At 42.8% G+C, this 20937-nt stretch overlaps 2 protein-coding genes across 2 annotated transcripts in view; both read right to left on the bottom strand.

Moving 5' to 3' along the window:
• The window catches only part of ret (ret proto-oncogene receptor tyrosine kinase), a 45253-nt gene that overhangs the window by 21845 nt on the left and 2471 nt on the right, over window positions 1–20937 (bottom strand). The gene's annotated exons all lie outside the window — the stretch shown is intronic.
• LOC139646815 (heparan-alpha-glucosaminide N-acetyltransferase) lies at window positions 1746–20927 on the bottom strand. Its single transcript, XM_071522555.1, has 13 exons — window positions 20922–20927; window positions 17336–17418; window positions 14233–14309; window positions 13094–13124; window positions 12852–13012; window positions 10192–10304; window positions 9232–9353; window positions 8225–8348; window positions 8031–8117; window positions 6721–6798; window positions 3496–3566; window positions 2265–2401; window positions 1746–1927 (listed from the first exon to the last, which is right to left on the bottom strand). Exons 1-13 carry the CDS (start codon window positions 20925–20927, stop codon window positions 1746–1748), a joined length of 1272 nt encoding a protein of 423 aa, XP_071378656.1.

Raw genomic sequence — 20937 nt, 5'->3', positions numbered from 1 at the left:
ATAAAAGGACAAGGAAATGTGGTGGTGTAGTCATGACCAGTGGAACCACAATACCATCTTATCTTTTTTTTTGTCTGAAAATGTTAGAATGGCACCAAGTTTTAGAACATTTCAGTATAGTGTGAATACTATATAGTGGGAATACACGTTGAAATATAAAAAGGAGTATTTTCCACTTCCACACTCATATTTTGACCATTGCAATCCTTATTATTAGCTGCTTGTAATGCTTAATGTTAATAGTATGCTATTGCATTTGTTATAAGTCGCTCTGGATAAGAGCATCAGCTAAATGCCTACATTTAAATGTAAAGCTATATCGTTGCAATCACCTTACACAAAAGATATCTTTAGGTGTGTGGTGAGTCCATATTGATTTCACTTTCATTTCATGAAGAAGCAGCTTTGCATTTCCATTGCTGGCACAGTAGTTTGGGAAGCAATTACAGACTTGAGTCTTGTTCAAGAAGGCAGGATGCTCCTGTTGGGCATCCAAACAACAACTTCTGTTCAGAAGACAATTACCAAAACCACTACACCATATTACACAATGTTATTACTGCTGCTAAAGAGCGTGTAATATGATTTCCCCTGGAAGAAAAGCATCATGTTATTTCATTACATAATTGGATGGCCATTCATGAGGTACACACCACCTGACCTGATGCTGAGAAAACACTGATCTGAGCATGCTCGATACACTCATGTACATGGTGCAAAATCATATGTCACCCAACCAATCAAATAATCAGTCAATCAATCATGCACAAGTATGCAAATCTGATTCAGCTAAAATGAACCAGTGTCAGTTATAGTAACTCTCAGTTAAAATGCTGCATTCTCCAGTTAAATATCTTTTTGTGTATGAAATATGTATAATGTAAAAAATGAAAAAGGGGGAAACGCTCAAGCTCCTCTCTGAACACTGTGGAAGCTCATCGCTGTAATCCCTCTGATGAATTGGATGTGTGTAATTTCCCTGATTTTCCAATAGCATGAGAGCAAGAGGTGTTGGTCCCATTAATGACACTCCTTTGTGAGCTGTGCATCTTGACCCCCATTAAAGTACTGTCACTCGGAGAGCAGATGGTACCCACACACACACACACACACACACACACACACACACACACACGCACACAGAAAGAGGAGGAGTGGCCATGGCAACAGACTCATAATGGCTGGCCTGGTGTGTAGTGGAATCACTCGGTCTAATTTGTTAAGTACCACCTCAGTATATTTGATTTAATCACTCTATTCAGGGCCGAAAACAAGTGACATCAAATAAAACATCCCCAGCTGCCCAAGCTGACGGTGGATCACACATCTTTTTTTAGACATTTGGGCAACAGAATGGGCTTCATGCATGAATGTTTTTGTACCTTTTCAGATGCTGTAGCCCACACACTTAGGTCAAATTGTATTTGCAAACAACTCTTAGTATCTGAGCTGTATGCTTTATCAAATGGGTGGGGAACTAGCATCAGTGCTATTCAGGTAAATTATAGAAAAGTAAACTAAACTGACTATGTGGAAAACCCCACCCATTTGGCACTTCAGTAGGCTAAATCAAACCATAAAAAGTTTTTGCAAATGCTGTTTGACACATGTCATACAGGCCAAGGATTCCCACAACTCCCACAAATGTTATAATATATACTTAACCAGCAACAGTGCTTTAAAAACGTTTTAATTAATGTTGAATAAAAAATAAGATAATGGCATGTACAGAATGAGAGGGGGCATTAGATTTTGAGGAAGAACTTCTTCCTGTAGAGCAGGTAGGCAATAAGGACCCAGAGCGAGGTTCCCCACAGGCCCTGGAACAGCCACTCCCAGTGGCTCTGCTGGAAACGCATCTCCCAGCTGAACGGGAAGTAGAAACCCAGGAGTGAGTGGCCCACATACACGAAGATAGAGTTCATCCCTGAGGAGCACAGGAGAAAACCACAGACCGTCATCAGAAGATTCTGTTTTTGGCCAGTATCATGCTTAACTAAGGTGTTAAAGGCAGGGACGGGCAACCATGTGCCAGGGCCGAAGGTCTGCAGAGTTTCATTCCAAACAAACACTAAAGTAGGTGATTTCACTAATTAGCACAACTTCAACCAAAGAGAAGGAACTAATCAGTGAAATCAGCTGCTGTAGTGTTTGGGTGGAATGAAATCATGCAGACTCTCAGCCCTCCAGTTGAATGTCTTAATATTGTCATACTGTCTGGAGTGGAAATTCACTGAGCCCTTTGCTCCATGAATATACAGTACCTGGGAAAATGAATGGCTGTCCACCCCACCAGCCCTTGATATCCATGACAAAGTACATGGCCCCCAGCAGCAGGAAGGAGAAGCAGCCCATACACATCACATAGGACAAAGACCTGAGAGTCCACACCAGAAACAGACTTGGTTAGCTCAGCTACAGCAACATTTTACAGCGTACAGTTAGGTGTCATTAAAACATTTCCAGGGACGGCGTGAGCGAGGGCGTAAAAACAGAGTCTATCAATCGTGTGCTGCAGATAAATGGGGGTCCTGAGCTGCGGCGCGGTTTGCTGGGCCGGTATAAAGCATCAGCGTCAGTAGTGGATCCCTGGCACGCGCCCCGTGGAGCCGTGCCAGCCTGCCATGTCCCTGTCTGTTCCTAAGTGCAAGAATGTTTGATGTAATATCATCTAATGTAAAATGGCTGCCTCCCGGAGCCTCCCCGCAGTAGGCATCTTTTATCTCGGCTGAAGTGGGGCCAAAAAAGACTCTTGGGCGGGGAGTTAATTACTTCTAGACATCCAGGCAGGGACTCGTACTCAAGAGCTCAATAACCTGTGCATGATGAACTGCCTATAAAAGCGGGGCAGGTAATGGGGAGGGATGAGCGCAGCTACGCCGAGGGCCCCTGCGGAACATCATGAGGAATTTGCTTACACATCACAGATGAAATGGTGTTCTTCCTGATGCAACATTAAAATGATTCACGTGGTATTATAGGTGGCGTGGGAGCGGGGCCGAACGCACGGGTCGTAAAGTAATCTGCGCATCTCAGGTGGCAATCACGTCGTATTTCATGCGAAATCATGACCTGGCGTTTATGAAATACATGTCTTTGTTTTGCCATAAAAGGCATATGAGAGACAGTATAATCTGGGTATAGTTAGACTGGGTGTACTGTACAGCGGTAATATAGATGCTGTTCCCAGAAACCGATCCCACTCCATCGCTCACAGCTGGTAAAATGGAAAGTGTTTCTGCCTTGACGGCTGGTAGGCCAGAGAGTATAAAGCATCCTTTATTTTGCTGGCCGTTAGGAAGAGTGATAATGTCGGAGGATGTATAACCGCTCCGCCTCACACCCCTTGACAGCCGTGGGTGATTATTTACAGTCGTGGCTGTCGTTAGAGGTAAGTAAACGCGTGTTTTAGTGGCCTTGATTTGTGCCTGCTGGAAACTCATCCTTTCTTTTGTGAGGAAAGTGGCTGGATTTAGAGGGTCAGGAAGCACTTACCAAAGGTTTTTATTGACAGGTATAAATCCTCCGTCTCGCGTGCACTTAGAAAGGATGGCTGCGGAGATTCCCTGAGGGTGGAAATGAAACAGATTTCAAATCGATGGAGGGCGATAAAGCAAGCGGTATTGGGCCGCTAAAACGTGGGGCAACAGAATCAAGCGAGTCCGGCAGATTAACCGATTATCTGAGACCCAGATGAACAAGGTCCCTCGGGTCTCTCTCTCTCTCTCTCTCTCTCTCTCACACACGCACACACACACACACACACACACACACACACACACACACAGAAGACTCCAAACACACCACTTTGACACTCCACACTGGAATGTAGCTCTCCTAAAAGAGAGCCACCTCCAGCTGTCAGACTCCATGCTGCACATAGTGGTGGTAAATCCATTTGAGGCCCTGATGACTCCACTGCCTTATTAACCACGATGCAGCTGAGCTACATTTTGATGGACTGTACATCAATAAAAGCTTATTGTGTCATCTATTTACCTTTACATATAAACTGGATATTTGAAAAAACATTTTGTACTCCAGAGAGAAACCCAGGGCAATGGATCAGGGTCCAAACATGCTTGTTAGGTGGATATCCATCATCTGTATGGATGACAGAATCGATGGTGTGGAAATAGCCTAGCCGGGGCTGGATTGAGTCTCCAGGCTATGCAGGCAGCAGGATGTGGGATGGGGCTGGTATGTGGGGCAATCGCTCAATTTCAATCTCTCACTCTGGGAGCCTGATCGTTGGACTTTAATTAACATGGGCTGTTGTTTATTAGGAAGAAGATGCATGGCCGCCCCTCGATATCAATCCCTCATCAGCCGTAGAATTCGCGCTGCAGCGTTACTGTACTGTGACAGCCGGCCCGTCTTTACAGTAGTCAACACTTTCTGGGGTCTGCGAACCTCCGGTGCATAATACCAATCCTGTGGTTGGGTGCCTGCAGAAATGAGCTCCTTCCTGCACCGAGGGGACCCGCTAATGTCAAGAGCACATGTCTGCAACAAGAGGCAGTTCAAACACAGCTTCCTGCCGCCCCTCCAAGGCCAAATCCTATTAGAAAAGTCAATATCAAGAGCAGGCCAATCACTAAAACTAATTTTGCTTTCTGTGTTGGGCAAAACACTTAACTTTGGAGGACTATAAATAGGTTTAGCTGGCGAGATCAAATAAGAAAGCAACACAAAGCAAATACATAAGCAGAGCACATGGGGCGGTGAAACGCCGTGTTCATGCTTCACACATAGCCTGTATCTGCTCACAGAATCAATAAAAATGTCCTGCTCTATATGAAGCCATTTCAAAGTGAGGAAATCTAATTTACTTTTCTTTTATTGTCTCATTTCAATAACTGGGATTTAACTGCATGTATCGATTTACTGCTAAATACGTATGATCCTGAATCTATGATCTCCAACATTATGCCCACAGTATATAATCTATAATCTATCTGGTGAACCGTGAGATAGAAAAACCCAGATTGTGCATTGCAAATGTGGGCTGGTGAAACTGCCTAATGTTTATTTATTTCAACACGCTTTACTTTATCACCCTGTGCCTCTGGGAGGAGCCAAATGGATCTAATTTATTTCAGCTCCCTCCAGCCACCCGCCATACAATAATAGTCAATAAGATTCAGCACCAGAAGACATACTGGGGAGATTTGTCATTTAGGAATTGAGGCTAATGACATTAAATAGTCACTGCAGAATTCCAATTGATTCTCACCTAGCAGGATTTGTACTCACTCTCAAAAAAAATAAAAGCTGCCTCAACTACTTGACAGATGTTTTATTGGCATGACAAAGTTAACAAATCAGGATGTTTCCTTCCTCAAAAGACCCTTCAGGTTGGTTTAATCACATCTGTCAAACAAATATTCCCCATACAGAACCTGATATCTAAAATAACAGAATAGGCATACAACAATTAAACAGCTTAAAGCTAATGGGATCTATTTCTCTTTCTGTGTGTGTGTGTGTGTGTGTGCTTCCCTGGCCGAGTCTATTGGCCCTTTCGTTTTTTTTCCCCCTGCGTAGTTTGATTTCAAAGGCTCAGTGATGCAGCCAACTCCTCTCCATCATCGCTCCAGGTCACAGCGCTGGCAGTTCAGGATGTCTGCCTCCGCAGCATGGAGGCTCCTACTTAACCCCCTTTTGCAGACTAGCCACATCCCTGCAGCATCTCTCTATACGCAAAACGGTGACCGCGCGCGATTTACGAAGCCTGGGCTTTCTACGTGGAATTCTGTCAATCTCGTTAGAGCAGACAGGCCTGCTTTCGTAGGTTTACAAATGCAAAACGGGTCATCTCGTATAACACTTGGCCTCTCCCAGTGGGACACATTCCCCCTCTAAATGAAATTGCGGGCCAGCTTGCCTCTTTTTTTTTATATATTTTGGGACCACCCAGAATGAGCGCTGATCCAAAACAAATATGACCTCCATGCTATCCGAGCCGATTCATTAACTTGTTTTCAACGGTGTCAGTTGTTTCTAATGAAGATATTTATCTTTACACGCAACAACATTCTGGATCTGGATCTGAATGGACTTTATTCTACATCATAAGTAAAAACACAAGCCCATCACACTATTTTATCTATAATATCATCTGCTTGGTCTATTGTGTCTGGGGAGGAAACGTATGAGCTAACCATGCTATTCAGCAGATTTTAGTACATGGAGAGGAAAACATGAGCTCTTTCCCATGTTGGAGCTCAGTGTAAGTAATATGCTCAAATCTTATATTCTTAAACCACATGTGAGACACACCAGGGCAATGCGAGACAGTGTGTATCCCCCGAGGCGCTGGATACCCATGTCTGCCCGGAAACACGGCCACACATGGCCTGTTGTTTAATTGTGCTGAGATCACACACACACACGTCTTCTGCCAGGTCCTGCTAATGAACGCTTTTCGGCAACTATGACTAATAAGTGAGTAGCTGGAAAAACACATGACATGAGTTTACCTAAGTAAAACAGCAAGACATTTAAAAGTACTCTCTGCTGTGTGAGTCATATGTAACAGAAATTAAGAGCAGGAAGGCATCTAATGTTTCATATTTGAGTGATTTTTTTTCTTGTGTTTCAAATTATCAATTGCATCGTATCAGACTGCAATTCCTGGTTTGAGGTGTTGCGACAGACCAAGACTAAGACATGAATGACTTTCCCAGCTGTTTAAAACCTCCATGTGACGTGACGTACCAGGATGACGGCCCACACCAGGAATCGACACAGGATGCGGACATTCGCTCCCCTGTAGAAAATGATAATTTTCCCCGCCTGTGGAGAAGGAGACAGAGATAAGCGCAGAGACCACAGCTCATTCAATCCTACGTTTAATGAGAAATACCATGTAAACACCAACAACCGGCTTGTCAATGTATTTGCCGAATAGGCCCGGGGATGTGGGTGTCAATGCCGCGTCCCTGACCCGTCCCGTCACTTTTCCCCTATCCCGCCGAGCCAGATGTGGGGTGTAAGTCATCCGCGCTCTCTGATTAATTTGGTGATGATGAATATGTCTCAGCCGAGGACATTAGCGCAGGCTAACACAGAGGAGGGCAGCGGACACCTGGCGTGTCGTCTAAGACTCGATGACTGAAGGGCTCAAGGCTAACCGCCCACTGGGAATTGAGCAATGCGGCCGCTTTTGCATGGCAACTTCCCACCGCACAAAATGCTTATATGTGACACTGTGGCCATCAAAGTGTGTGAGCTGCCTCACAGACTCCGGCCTAAAGACCCAAAGCTCTTTCTTCACTTTCTGACAACATTTCAGCGTCAATAAGGCAGGGCAGGCAGCTGTGCACTTACAATGAGGCGGGAGGATGACTTTCAGACAGCCTCCATTTAGGTACTGAGTTAACTGCAGTCTCACAAACCAAGGGAGGTCGTTATTAACATATTGGATTTATGCTACAATGAGGGAACGTCACTGATTCTTTTCTGAAAGAGGACCTGTTATAGGACTTCAAATGTTTCTCTGTTTAAATACATATATGAACAAAGATATTTAATGGAGACAATGTCAAACTTTGATTTTGTTTGAGTGGGTTAAATTTAAAGTTATTGCATTTTCAAAAAGCCAGCATTTAGTTATTTCAGACTAACTCCAGGAAATGCACCACAACTGAACTTGGTCCTGATTGGCTCCCTCATTAAAGGATTACTGAAATCCTTCCAATCAGGCCAGTTTGCAGCATCTGAACTGGAAAGCCTTCACTCAGCAGGTTTACCTCATTTAAAGTAGAAGAGCTGCTGTTGTCAGCCAATCAGAGTCCAGTATTGTTAGGACTTAGTCTTCACATTCATTCATTAAATTACCTTTTTAACTAAACTATATTTATTTGCAAAACATCAGGGAGAACATTATTCTCATCCTGAGCCATTGTAATTCCGAAAACAAAATCATGAAAACTGTATAATATGGGACCTTTAAAAAACTGGCATAGGAACAGTATGTTCATCCTGTAAAATTTATTGAATTATACAAGAGAAATACATGATCTTACTTGCATCCCCATGAATCCCATGACAATGGAGTTAATTGTACCCAGAAGCCCCTCTGGGTCGAAGGGCTGCGTGGACTGATACATTTCCTGCAAAATGAAAAGGACCAACTGGGTTGTTCTGAGGGTTTTACTTCCATCTGTGAATGGATTTGTGATTATATAAGATAATGAACGGTGCATGAGAAAGCTCTTACCCTGCATGTGGGATATCTGTACATGTTGTTGCCAAACATCCACCTATCAATGTATCCTGCTGCACCCCCAGTGCAGTTAGGATAGAGACCATTATCACCGATTCCACCAGCTCCCAAATAACCTCTATTAGGAAACAAGAGTGTCATCATCATCATCATCATCATCATCATCATCTCTATTTGTATAGCACTTTTCAAAAACCAATTACACAGTGCTTTACAAAGTAGTAAAAAGCAAAACAAAAAACAGATAAAACTTGTAGTAAAAAGCAATGAAAGCAAATTAAGAATCAGAAAAGTAAACCATTAAAGGCAGATCAAGAGCAGTTAAAAAAAATCAATACATAAAAGTCTGTAAAAATTAGTTTTAAGAAGAAGATACAGATTCAGCCAGCCTAAGCTCCTCAGGCAGGTTGTTTTTCTACACTTTGTATGAGATAAATTTGTTGCCACAACTTTAATTCACCCCACATTCCATAATAAAACAAAATCAGTCAGGTGTTGGAAAAATACAAAGGGCTGTGAGAAGCAGAGTGCTACCATGTGAACTCCTAAGCTTTAAACACTGTATTCCATACAGCCATTCTGTGCAGGGTCAGGCACAGAGACGGGATGAAACCCCCCCCACAAAAAGCAGCACTGAGCAGGATAGAGAGGAGGGAGACACCGAGCGAGGAAGATGGATCCTCTGCCTCTGCTCCTCTTATTGCACATGACAGACTGAGATTGGCTAATTATGCCCTCTGAAGCATCCACCACAGACCCATAAATCACAGCGGTTCATAACACCGGCAACACATGGTGCAGACTAACACCACCGCTGCACCACAACGGCCCAAATAGAAAATCACCTCGGCACAGAGAAATGGAAGCAATTTATACTTTTACCATATTGGTGAGGTAATATAAATGAGCAGTAACAGTGCGGTTACACAGCCACTGGGTTTGGCCAATCGCATGACAGCGCAAGCCATGCAATGATTTACACTGTGGCCAGTTGGACTTACGCGGGGCAGTTGGGTACAGGCATGAGGAAGGTGAGGCACAGCCATACTGTCTCCAGCAGGATGATGAACAGCCACTCAGGCCAGTAAAGGACCACATCCTGGACCGGGCCCCACCAGTGATACTGCACCATACAGAGTTCATGTTAAGTGAAATAGTCTTAAAGTAGTAATCCATGACATTTTCATATAAATGAATGAATAGAATCCAAGGAAAAAGACGTCACAGCAGTGACTGCTTAGCACCAAATATGGAGACAAAACAATAATTCTTAAACAAAAGAGGATCTTTTAAAGGAAAAATCCACCCTCAGACTCTATTACATTCATTAATCTGTGATGTTCAATACATTCCAGGAGTTATTTATTGATGAAGTGTTGTAATTTACCTTTTTGATGTACCCACTTTTCCTCAACCTGCCTTGGCTACTTCTACTTCAGTTAGTGATTGCCTACATTTCCCAGAATTCATGCACATTTCAATAACTGCCAGAGAAGGAACGTGAACTTGAGTGAACTGCTATTGAGAAAAAGTTGAGAAAAACAGAGTTGCACCCCTTACCCGAAAAACAACATGTCTTGTAGCTGCATTGCATTCTGGCCTATTGAGGCTGTCAGTGGAGAAATTGGTATCTCTGCCTCTTCTACAATGGATTTCTCCCTATATGATTGTTGAATGTTGGTGCAAAATGGCGGCTCTAGAAAGAGCCCTCGCTCTTTGATTCTGTGGAACTGACACCAAAACCTGATCTTTACCATTGAGGTTTTAGCTGAAAAATGTCCTGCTATTAAACTCCATTGTAGTACAAAATGGGCCCAGAAATGCAAGATACAGCACCAATGCTTTTTTTTAAACAGTGTTAAAGTGTTTAAGGGTGGATTTTTCCTTTAAGGTTGCTTCCTGGTATATAATGACCATGATGACTGATGACTGGTGAAAGTGAACTTGACAGAGCTGCTCACCCCTCGCAGTGGGATTTCTGTCTGGCCCCAGAAAGTCTGCATGAGAGACAGAACAAAGTAGGTGAACCCCAGACGCTGCAGGACTCCGGGGATCCTCAGCCAGGACCAGGACACTGGAACATGGTCAACAAACACACACAGCATGACCCCTCACAACACAACTGTGGTCCTCACACACACACACACACACACACTGGTATACACAACATGAGCTGCAGCTGCATAGATGTGAATATTTCATGAATTTATGAGCTCAGATCTAATAAGAAAAGATGCAGATATAACTCAGCAGTGAGAAGCTATTCCTGCTGACTTGAGCGAACTATAAAACAGGAAATTTATGATATTGGTCAAAAAAAAAAAATATTGTTCCCTGAAGGAGAATGACGGACAGCACTGCAGGAGGTCATGGTGGAGGAAATGGTGTCAGCCTTTCGGATGTGGAGGTGTGTGTCAAGGAGGTGGGAAGCTAATCAAAGATTCCCAGTTATCTCTTGGTCTCAGCAAATTGGGGAGGATAGGAATGGCCTTTGGTGGAGAGATTGATGGTAATCTGCACATTAGTTAATTGAAAACCTCTTTGCCGCACAAAGTGCTGTAAAAACAATGTAATCCCAATCATTGATCTGGACAAATCAAATAAGAGGCGGAAATCTCTCTTCTCACAGGAATAGAGGAAGCTCTTCCAATGACTAATGACACTTTTGTTAGGTCTGCAGGTTACACCCCCTTTCACAGCTTTCTGCATCTGTCCCTTGCAACATCACCTCAAAGTTAAATAAAAAGCAAGCCTTCAAAATCCGCCCCAAAAAAGTCACAGTTTTAAGTTTATCTGCTGCAAACTGACATGCATATTTTCACATTTTGTTTGACAGCACCTCTCCTACCTACCTTCAGCTTCTGATCAATTCTTCCCTCTTTTTGTGAAATGGAGACCCTTTTTTAAACGTTCAATATCATTTAAGAAGTGAAAGCGGGCTGGTGCCCACTTCCAATCTCTGAGCACTTTCTGTGAGAGATTGAGTGAAAATGATTCCACAGTGGAAGTGAACAGAACTGAATAAAGCCATCACCAAGTAGAGCGAACAGTCGAGCTACAAACTTTTCAAAAATAGGACTTTTTAAATCAAAGATGAGACGGAGTTCTGCAGGTCAGTGGACTGCAGTGCATTCCCTGTAGGGTTCAAATTTGACTCTCTGATCTCACCTGCTCTGTGCACCAATAAAGAAGAAATACTAGCAAATAATCCAATTTGAAATATTAAAAATGCACTGTCACCTGGAGCACAAGGCAGCTGAAAACATTGTCGTTGTCGGGTGAAAACCTTGTATCCCCAAAATGAGAACTGAGAAAAAAACAGCCTTGTTTTCAGCTTGACTGCCATGCATTTTTCAGTTCATCCTATGGGGTTTTGAAAGGGTTTCATGATATCAAGGCCTGTTTCATTTTCTCAACCCATAGAGAAGCGTGTAATCCTTCAGTCAAAGTTAAAATATGAAAATAACCAAAATTGGAGCTTTGAGGTTTTCACATGACAACAGCGACGTGTTATGCTGATGGTGTAAAACCAATATGACCATGATTCGGACATCTAACCACGGCTCTGTTTATGTGAAATGACTCAAAGTTGAGTTCACACCTTATTCTGGCACGTCTGACATTGAAACGGCTGCACATATTGAGCCGCATCATATGACTCCATTCTCTTATTAGATCAAACCCCGGGACCGAGCGGCCGAGGACGTCCTTGGAGACAGAGGACAAACCTGCAGTTTATGGTAAAAAGTCGTTTTGTGAGCAGCTCCGACAGCGGCGTCTACAGCAGCTGCATGGGGCTGAAGCGTGTAACACTATCTGTTGGTAATTGTCCATTACCACAGAGCTTGTTTTTGCTCAATCTGCCTCTGTTAAACGTCCCCTGGTGCTGGGATTTTTTTTGCGATGGCACACACAATAACAATATTTTTGTTAACCCAGTTACAGAGACATCCACCCAGGAAAGTCCATTAGCACCGGGGCTGGCTAATGTGTGAAGGGCGCCCGCTGCGTCCCCAGGTGGACGCTCAAATAGGGATTTTTTTTTTTTTGTAACAGCTTCCCTCCTTTACCTCTGTCACGTCCCTGGAAGCCCAGCCCTCCCTGCATCTTGCTCTTTGTCTATGTACCTGACTAATTGGACATTATGAAAGCCATGTGCAGTATATTATGAAGGAGCAAGATGGTAGCTGCGTAATAGTCTCCCCTGCAAGAACATAATATAGAAATGGAAATGGGTGCTCCTAATGAAATTTTAAAATGACTTGCCATAGAGAATCAGTGCCAAAACTGTCCAGTGTTTCTTAATGTATTTCTTTTAATAGCAAATGCAGCTGCTTTCACTGACTCATTTTTTTCAGGTGAACAGGTGCACTAACATTAAGAAAACCCTCCATCCATCTCCACTGGTGATTATGGCTTACATGTGGCAACTGGACCTGTTATTGGTTATGCTAAAGCCTTCACTTTTTAATCATGTTCCCAGTTCACAGCAAACAAAAGGCAGAACAAACACCTCCACAGACAGGATGCATTTGTTCCCTAAAGAAAAAAAACACTATATTTAATTTCACACAGAGCACGATAATGTGTGATGTTTGTCAGAGGAGCGGTGTGTACCTACATGGCCCGTCTCTGGGAGAGTAGTTGAGGAAACAGAAGCCGAGCAGCAGGAGGACGAGCGTTCTCCAGGTGAGTTTGCGCAGCAGCTGCACACGGACGACGCCTTTCTTCTGCATGGATCTGAACGCAAACACCACCGACGTCCCAATGACGAACACAAACCTTGTAAAGAAACAACAGCGTTATGTTATTCAAAATAAACGTATGTGTATATGAACTACTTATTGTGCTTATGGGACTCACCATGGCATGACAAGATCTGCCACAGTAAGACCTGGAACAAATACAGAAACATACAATTAGGTTAGTAATATTAACTAGACAGACATTTTTTAATTTCAAGCCAGTATACATTTTTTTGCTCTTATCTTGTCCTGATAATCCAAATAGACTACAAGGTCAATTCATAACAATGTAATGTGCTTAAAGTACCGTTTTTTGTCATTATAGTGCCATTTTCTGTGATTAATAAATATCCAAACTCCTATGACAGTAGCAACCCTGTAGCAAAGAAAATATTAATCAAACCACCCTTGAAATCAATACACTTCTGCAGATGTGACTAAAAGGCTATTAGAAAATTTAAACTGAGTTTGCCTCTAAATGACGATGGAAATTTCATAATAGTCTCCATGACATTTTTTGATATTTTAACCTTTATTTATCCAGGGAAAGATGACTGAGCATGCTTGCTCTTTTTCAGCGACACCCTGCTTCACATTCAGTTCCACACATTCACACCTGGAGCTGCCCAGTACAACCACAGTCTCCTGCTGTCAGACACTGAGCAGCTCCACTGGAGTAACTGGGGGTTAAATGCCTTGCTCAAGGGCCAAGGGAGTGTTGTCTAAGGGAGGGGAGAGCATTACTCATTCATTTTCCCCAGCCATATTTTCCCAGCTGACATATGAACACGCATCTCTCCTCCTCCTCGTCTCCTCCTTGCTTGTTAATAATAATAAACATCGATGGAGCGGGCCTTAGATTTGGCCCAGATGAAGAATGGCATCACATCTGTTTGGTTTAAGACGGCATTGATCATAATTAGTGGCAACGGGATGCGCATGCTCTAAACATGATGAGGAGAACGCTGCCATCGCATTACAGTGTTAGGTTCACACATTCATTGCATTTCAGGCACTGCATGGAAAGAGGCCAAGTGGACATAAATATGAGGACTACCTACTTTTTCCATGACACAAAGTCCAAGTAAAAGCTATGGGTTCTTATTGATTCCACCTATTAAATCCACTTGCATCATAGAGGGGAGATGTAGAGGAAGGGGAGGAGACAAGATAAACAAGTATTTTAAACCCTTAAGGGGGGTGCAACTCAATATTGGTCCTAATATTTTGTATGTTTTGTACTGTAGGCTACTTAACCATTCCACGGTGCATGTTGAAAGAACCAGTAGCCTCCTCCACCATAGTTCACAAAAACCATCACGGTCAGGGCAAACCTGCAAAGAGTAAAAATACAAAGCAAGAATCAAATGTCATATTATTCAATGATTCAGTAATGCTATTCTGTAATTACTGGATTACATTTCAGACACCAGGGTAAACGGAAATCTGTGTGAAAATGATCATGTCACCTTTTTAGGATATCATAAACACATGAAACACAGACCAAAATAATCATAACTGCTTTCTAAGCACATGACTTCTAATCCTTTGATTTCCATACAGACATTAACTTGTGAATTAAAGTTAAAGAGGCCAGGAGGGGAGGGGCTTTTATTCTGTCACACACCAAATGCAAGGTAATGCAATCTAAGCATTATGAATCACTCAGGAAATGAACACTTGTCCTCTGGATCTCCTCAAGCAGGAGTGCTGAGCAAAGACTTTGCCTCTAATATATGATACACTTTATACTTTAGCGCTAGCCAAAGCCGGCGAAACGCAGCGCACGTGATGGAGTGCTACACTGAATCAGCCGCCACGGGAGAAGGTGTTTGCACTGCATGTCAGGAACCGGGAGGCTGCGTTACACAACACAAACCTGCCAAGGAGTCCGGCTTCAATCCTTTCATCATCTATAAAACCTTCATTTATGCTTTTGATTCATGCGTTATTTAATCAAAGAGAAAAAAAAACATAAAGGGGTCTTTAAGAGCCATAAGGAGATTAAGACAACCTCCAAGGAAAAGATTGTCTGATAAGGTGCACTGTATCTCCCTCTGCCTCCCCTTGTTTTTCTGCCCAGATTCAATTAAGAGGTGCACCAAGCCATTACTGCTCCTTTTAGCCCTAACCTGCTGATACAAGATTTTAATCGGCCACTATCATCTCAAAAGGGCTATTAAAGTAGAGTAAACCCTGGTGCATGTGTGCATGTACACACACACACACACTCTCTCTCTCTGTCTCTCTCTCTCATTTCAATTTTGACGAATATATCCATTAGTTGCCATAGTGAGTAAGACAAAGGTTAAATCACTATCCAGATGAGACCCAGTGCAAATCACTGCAATATACAGACTTATTGCCCATCTTTTTAATTAAAACACTTTGGGTGTCTGATTCCGAGGCCTCCCGTCATAATAGCACCATTTTAGTCAGATTACATTACCGATGCCACACACACATGACATTGGCTGCTAATTCTGATGAAGGGAAACTACAAGGGCTTAATTAATTTAATGTGAATTCAAAACAAACACAGAAAGGCTGAGAAAATCTTCTGGCCGCAGCATCATGGGCTGGTTTCCTGGTTTCTAATCAGCTTAGTCATAAATACTGTATCCCTCTGAAGCCCTCTATTGAATATTTGTCAGTTCAATAATAGACTTAATTCATGTCCGGGAATCAGTGTCCGTGATTTATAGCTATCAGATTGTAGATAGACGTGTCTGTGTTATGGCAATGACAACTGGTTATGGCTTACTGATAGACGCTTATGGACTTCTTTGATTTGGATCACTGTACATGCATTACCAATTAGAGTATTAGCTCAGTACATTCCCCCGTTGCAAATGGATAGTTACACTCTATCACTATTGAGTATTGAGTTACCTACTTACATTATCACTGGCCACATCAAGTACATGGAAACCCAATCTAGTCATAATAAATGCCTGGTGCTTGAGTGGAAATGCCATGGTGCTTTTTTCCCTCTGTGGCCAAACATTAAAGCATATCACGATGAGCAGTATTGCTTTCTGCGCATTATCAAGGATACCTAAACTCATATTACAGCAAAGCAGGAGCAAACTTGGAGCACAGTCAAAATAAGGCGCAGAATGAGTCGGGCACCTGGTGTGAAACGCAACTGACAATCCATTGTTTTGCTGTAATAGCTGTTGCTTCTGTTGTAAAGCACAACTAACTACTGACTGTGCGATTTCCGACAGAAAGGGAGCCGGCGACAGGCTTTTAGCAACGTGGCACAAGATTAAAATCCAAATCCTTTTAGAAAAATTAACGTGCAAACAAAGTCTACTGTTCTCTGTATATCATGTCGGTGCAGTCTGAGGAATGACCAGAAAACCTTTCAGCTCAGAAGAAAAAGCCTCTGCCCTCAGAAATGTTTCAGCATTTATGGCAGATGACTGATGCCTCTGCTCTCTGTAGAAAGTTGTTACTTATCAGGGGTATGGATCATAAGTCATCGGGTTGAGGCTCGGGCAGCGTTAATCTTGAGCGCTGAGTCACAGTTTGATTAAGTGTGTTGTCAGGTATGAGATTTCCAGTATTACAGGAACCAGTAAGGACATCAATATGTAAGTATCTGTAACCTCAGAGAGACATTTCAACTAATAAGACTCAACAAGACTCGGGCAATAACTGGAAACTATAACTACAGGGAAATAAAACAGAAATTGTTTTTCATTTATCCTTTCCTTGAACCTTTTAAAATTCTGTTGTAAATGCACTAAACCAATTTGGGCCCCAAATTAAATAAAACAATGTGGTATTTTGAATTCAGCACATATTCATGGTGGTTTGAGATCACATTTCGTCCAAAAGAAAGCCGCAGATGGAGGAGATGCCAGTCGTCTTGCTGGATGCTGCCTCTGTGCCGTTGGATTTCCTCTCCCTCTCCATTTTGGCAGGAGATCTATGGCCGTGTGGATGTGTGCTGATATGTTGACGGTATTATTACATCAATTATTTGGCAAGGGGGAGGTCAAAGCCACACCAGCATCCTGTTTCCAGAGAGGCGTGCTTTGTGTCTACCCCCAGGCCACAATTAAGGCTAGCAGGGAGCCCAGATTCAATCACATGCATCACTCCTGTCCAACAGAAACATGCTGTTCCAAACCCTAGACGCAGAGATATCAGAAATCATGCCCACAGCTATTGCCTGATAACAAAAGCTTGAGGGACCATGTGGCCAGACTGTGACCCCTGTAATTAGTCATTATGCCGGGGCCTGTAGATCTTCATCATGCCTCAGACTGGGCCAAAAAGAATTAACATGTGAACGGGCCGCATGTGGTGATAGGCTGATAAACAGCATTGTTGTTGATGGTGAACATACCCCCGGAAAGTGTCCAGAGAGCGCAGACGTGTCGCTTTAGGTTTAGTGGTAGCAGCCTCCACTTCACAAGCGGGCGCTCCATCCTGCACAGACAGAGTGTATGTTAAAGTTTAAACACAGTGCAATGGCTTCAAAGCTTCAAAACAGCACACACAAGTATTTTAAAATGCATAACAGCATTAACATAATCATACAGCTGCAAAAAAAACCTTATATTTACTGTGTAAGAAATTAATTTTGTTGCTTGCATTTTTAATTGCAAACTAGTTCGAACTTGTTGCAAACTTGTGGCCATCAATTGTTCTGAGATGTGATAACATTGACTAAGGCAAAAATGAATGCTGCCACATGGGTCAGAATTCCTTGAAAGGGCGTTCAGCATCTCTCCATACTGGGTCAAGCTGTGCTGAGCGGTGGCGCCGCTCTTCCCATCTTGTTTTGAAGGCAGCACTGGGATGACTCTGGCCTGTTGCCCTCCCAGTTGGATTAGCCTGACTCGCTGGCCTCAGAGCAGCAGTTTAAAGAGCCAGAGCAGGAAGACACCAGCACTAATATGTTATGATGGATCTGAATGCCATCCAGACGGCATATGGAAGACAGAGACATCTTGCATGGAAGGATGAGAGGAGCTATTCATGCTCACCAAAAATACACAGCGGCTCTTGCCATTAACCAAGACGAGTGGACGGATACAGCGCTCTATCGCTAAGTCTGTTGCACAATTGGCTCTGCTAACATTTGTATCAATCATTCCATTACTGTCTCCCAAACGGCTTGACGACTGGAGTCTCAGGGCAATTTCAGGATGCGTCTCAGGCTGCACAGTCGGCCAATGAAAATAATGCAATGTGTAACTGTTGGATCAAGGCAAAGTTAACTTTTGATTCCAAAAAATAGCACAAAGGCAATCTTTTGTTGTGAAAGTTAAGTGATAAAATCATGTTAATGCATTCAGTTTACATAGTGCTCTTCTGAATACTTTAATTCTAGGAACAGCTAGGAGTAGAGAAAAGGAGAAAACGAACAAAGATAGAAAAAAAATGACCATGAAAATAAAATAAAAGTTTACATAAATAGGTTTTTAGGGCACTTTCGAGAAGCAGGAGCGTATTGGGCTTCCTCATGTGTCTTATAACTTACAAGACCGCAGATACTAATGAGACTAAGATTTGAGTGCTATTTTGATGGAAATAGATCTGAATGGTTTCTGATTTTATTGTTCTAATTTGAATCAATCAAATTGTGCCTTTTGTGTGTCATATTGATCTTTAACTAATGCTTACTGCACATTAGTAGAAGCATAATACTTACACTATCCACTGAGTACTGTGGGCCTCGGCAGCAAATGGTCTTGATAAACTTTGATGTACAACGCCTCCTGTTAAAGAAGACAGTAAGCATGGCCTGTCTGGTTATGTTGGAAGAGTAATCAATGAGGAATGATATTTTCATTGAGGCTAATGTCAAAAGAAAACAAACAGGTACCGGTAGATGTAGGGTGCCACAACAGATAAGAGAGCGATTAGGGCCAGAAGGAGAGCTGCCACCAGAAGCGCTGGATAACACAATGAGGAAAGGTAATGTTAACAAATGGGTATTGTGTAATCTGGCTCTAGCCCCCTTATTGGAGCAACCAGAGTCTCTAGGCAGCCTTGTGGGCTGCGTCACAGTCTGGCTGGACGTCCATGTCAGGAGCCTTATACCTCTCTATCACAATGGGATCTGACTAGGGAAAAAAGGCCTGATAGCCACTCCAAACTGTCTCCCTCGGCATTACCCCGCCTCCGGACTCCCCTGCGGCCCTCCACCGGTGTCAGAGGGGATCCCTCAAGTGACAAACAGAAACCTAATGGAAAACTCTCGGCTGATCCATCACAGAACAGTCACTCTGGGTAATCTAACCCTGGAGGCATCCAAAAAGGAAAACGTAAGGCTACACTGGAACAAGGACAAGGAAACAGAGACGGAGTGAATGAGCCAGACTGCCAGAGGGCATCTTAGATAAAGGGGTTGGGGCGGGGGGTGGAGGGGGGGGTGGGGTCAGTGTGATGCTATACAGTATGAGATGGCACAATTACTGTAGTCAAGTAAATAAATAAGCAAATATACTCAGATCACAAGCAAGGGTTAGATTTAAATGTTCGAGTTGAGGAAGCTTATTTTAAATCTATGGGATTGATCATTTCTGCCTGGCTATAGGGAATAGGATCACAAACCTTATGTACCAGACCTCATAATAGCAATACATACTGTATGTACCATGTTAATACAGATTGTATAGATAGTATATTAGTCCATTGTAAATAATGCCAAATATCTCTTGATCTTCTGTAATTATTTATTTTCCGTAAAAGGCAATGTACATTTGGTTCAGTTTGCTAAATTGGGCACACACTCATCAACAACAGCAGTATTAAAATGTCAGTGAAACATTATACAGGTATTGATTATGGAACTACAGCACATACAGGCTCAGGTGATATCATTATGGTTCCTCTTGCGTCAAAGCAGAGACAACAGGGAAACAGTATGCGCACTGTTTGTAGTGGAAAAACAAACAAAAAGAAGCCATTTTAACCTTGGCTGAATACACACTATGACATCCACTCTGAACAAAGAGTAGCCACTTAATCACCTCTGAAAAGTCAAGGCATCTCTGGTGTCCACTCATAAAAACGCCATAAAGCTCTCAGCACATGGAGGGCAACTGTGGGCAAACAGGCATACGCACTCTATTAGTTACTGTCAAAATAAGACACTCAATTGAAATGAGTGGAAGACATTTCAAAACAACTAGATTAAGTTTAATTCATCGATATGTTTGAGTTGAACGAACACTTAATACTAGTCAATAGTCTGGATTTCTTTGTGGGAATTAAAGCTTCGGCAGGTGACTTGTGGTTTGCAGTACTATGCAGAATACAGTACTAATATGATTACAGGGTGGATCTGATAGCGACTGGACAGAAACATATCCTTCTACGAATACCGCATTCAACCAAAGACCTCATGAAGCCCGGCGGCCAATCAATTCTGGGATGCTGAAGTAAACTTTGAAATTCCCTAGCAGGGCAACTCTAACCTGTCTTGAGCTGCTGACCAGACCATTACTTAAGCTGAGCAAGTCCTATGGGGAGTTTGTATAATCACCGGTCTGTGAAGCTAATGGAAGCTCATCATACTGTGAGGGGTGCAGTCACACTGACCATATATCTGCCAGATAATGGCTACTTGGCCTTAAAAGTCTGATCTACAACATAATCTGCAATATTGTTAAGTAGAGTGTACATTATGGAGAGAGACGCTTTCAAAATCCCATTACGCCCTAATCCTTCCACGCTCCCTAATGTATTACCCACAATCCTCCACGCACGGAGCCAGGCCTTCAAAACAAACAGAAAAGCTTTTCTTTTATCCCTTTTCAAGAAAGCCCGTCTTATCTGATCAATACACATCATGTCCCATGAGATGGACGAGAATTACTTCTCAGTAGATGTGTACAACCCAAGTGATGTCTCCTCTCTGCTGACTCAATTAAGAGCCGAGTGGATCAAAGACGCAGGCCGAGGCTCGCAGGTTCACTTACTCTCATCTTGCAAACA

This window comes from Centroberyx affinis, unplaced genomic scaffold (genome assembly GCF_046629955.1).
Source record: "Centroberyx affinis isolate AG114_WGS23_722 - 3 ecotype Tasmania unplaced genomic scaffold, CSIRO-AGI_Caff_v1 ptg001004l_1, whole genome shotgun sequence".
Lineage (NCBI taxonomy): Eukaryota > Metazoa > Chordata > Actinopteri > Beryciformes > Berycidae > Centroberyx > Centroberyx affinis.
This window is presented reverse-complemented; position numbering and strand designations above follow the sequence as displayed.

Bases quoted from the DNA above. Each gene is read 5' to 3' on its own strand.
- LOC139646815 (XM_071522555.1), bottom strand. The intron at 13,013-13,093 runs GTGAGTCCCATA...TTTCTTTACAAG, and splicing joins GCAGATCTTGTCATGCCATG to GTTTGTGTTCGTCATTGGGA. The intron at 2,402-3,495 runs GTAAGTGCTTCC...GAGCTAACCAAG, and splicing joins CCTGTCAATAAAAACCTTTG to TCTGTTTCTGGTGTGGACTC.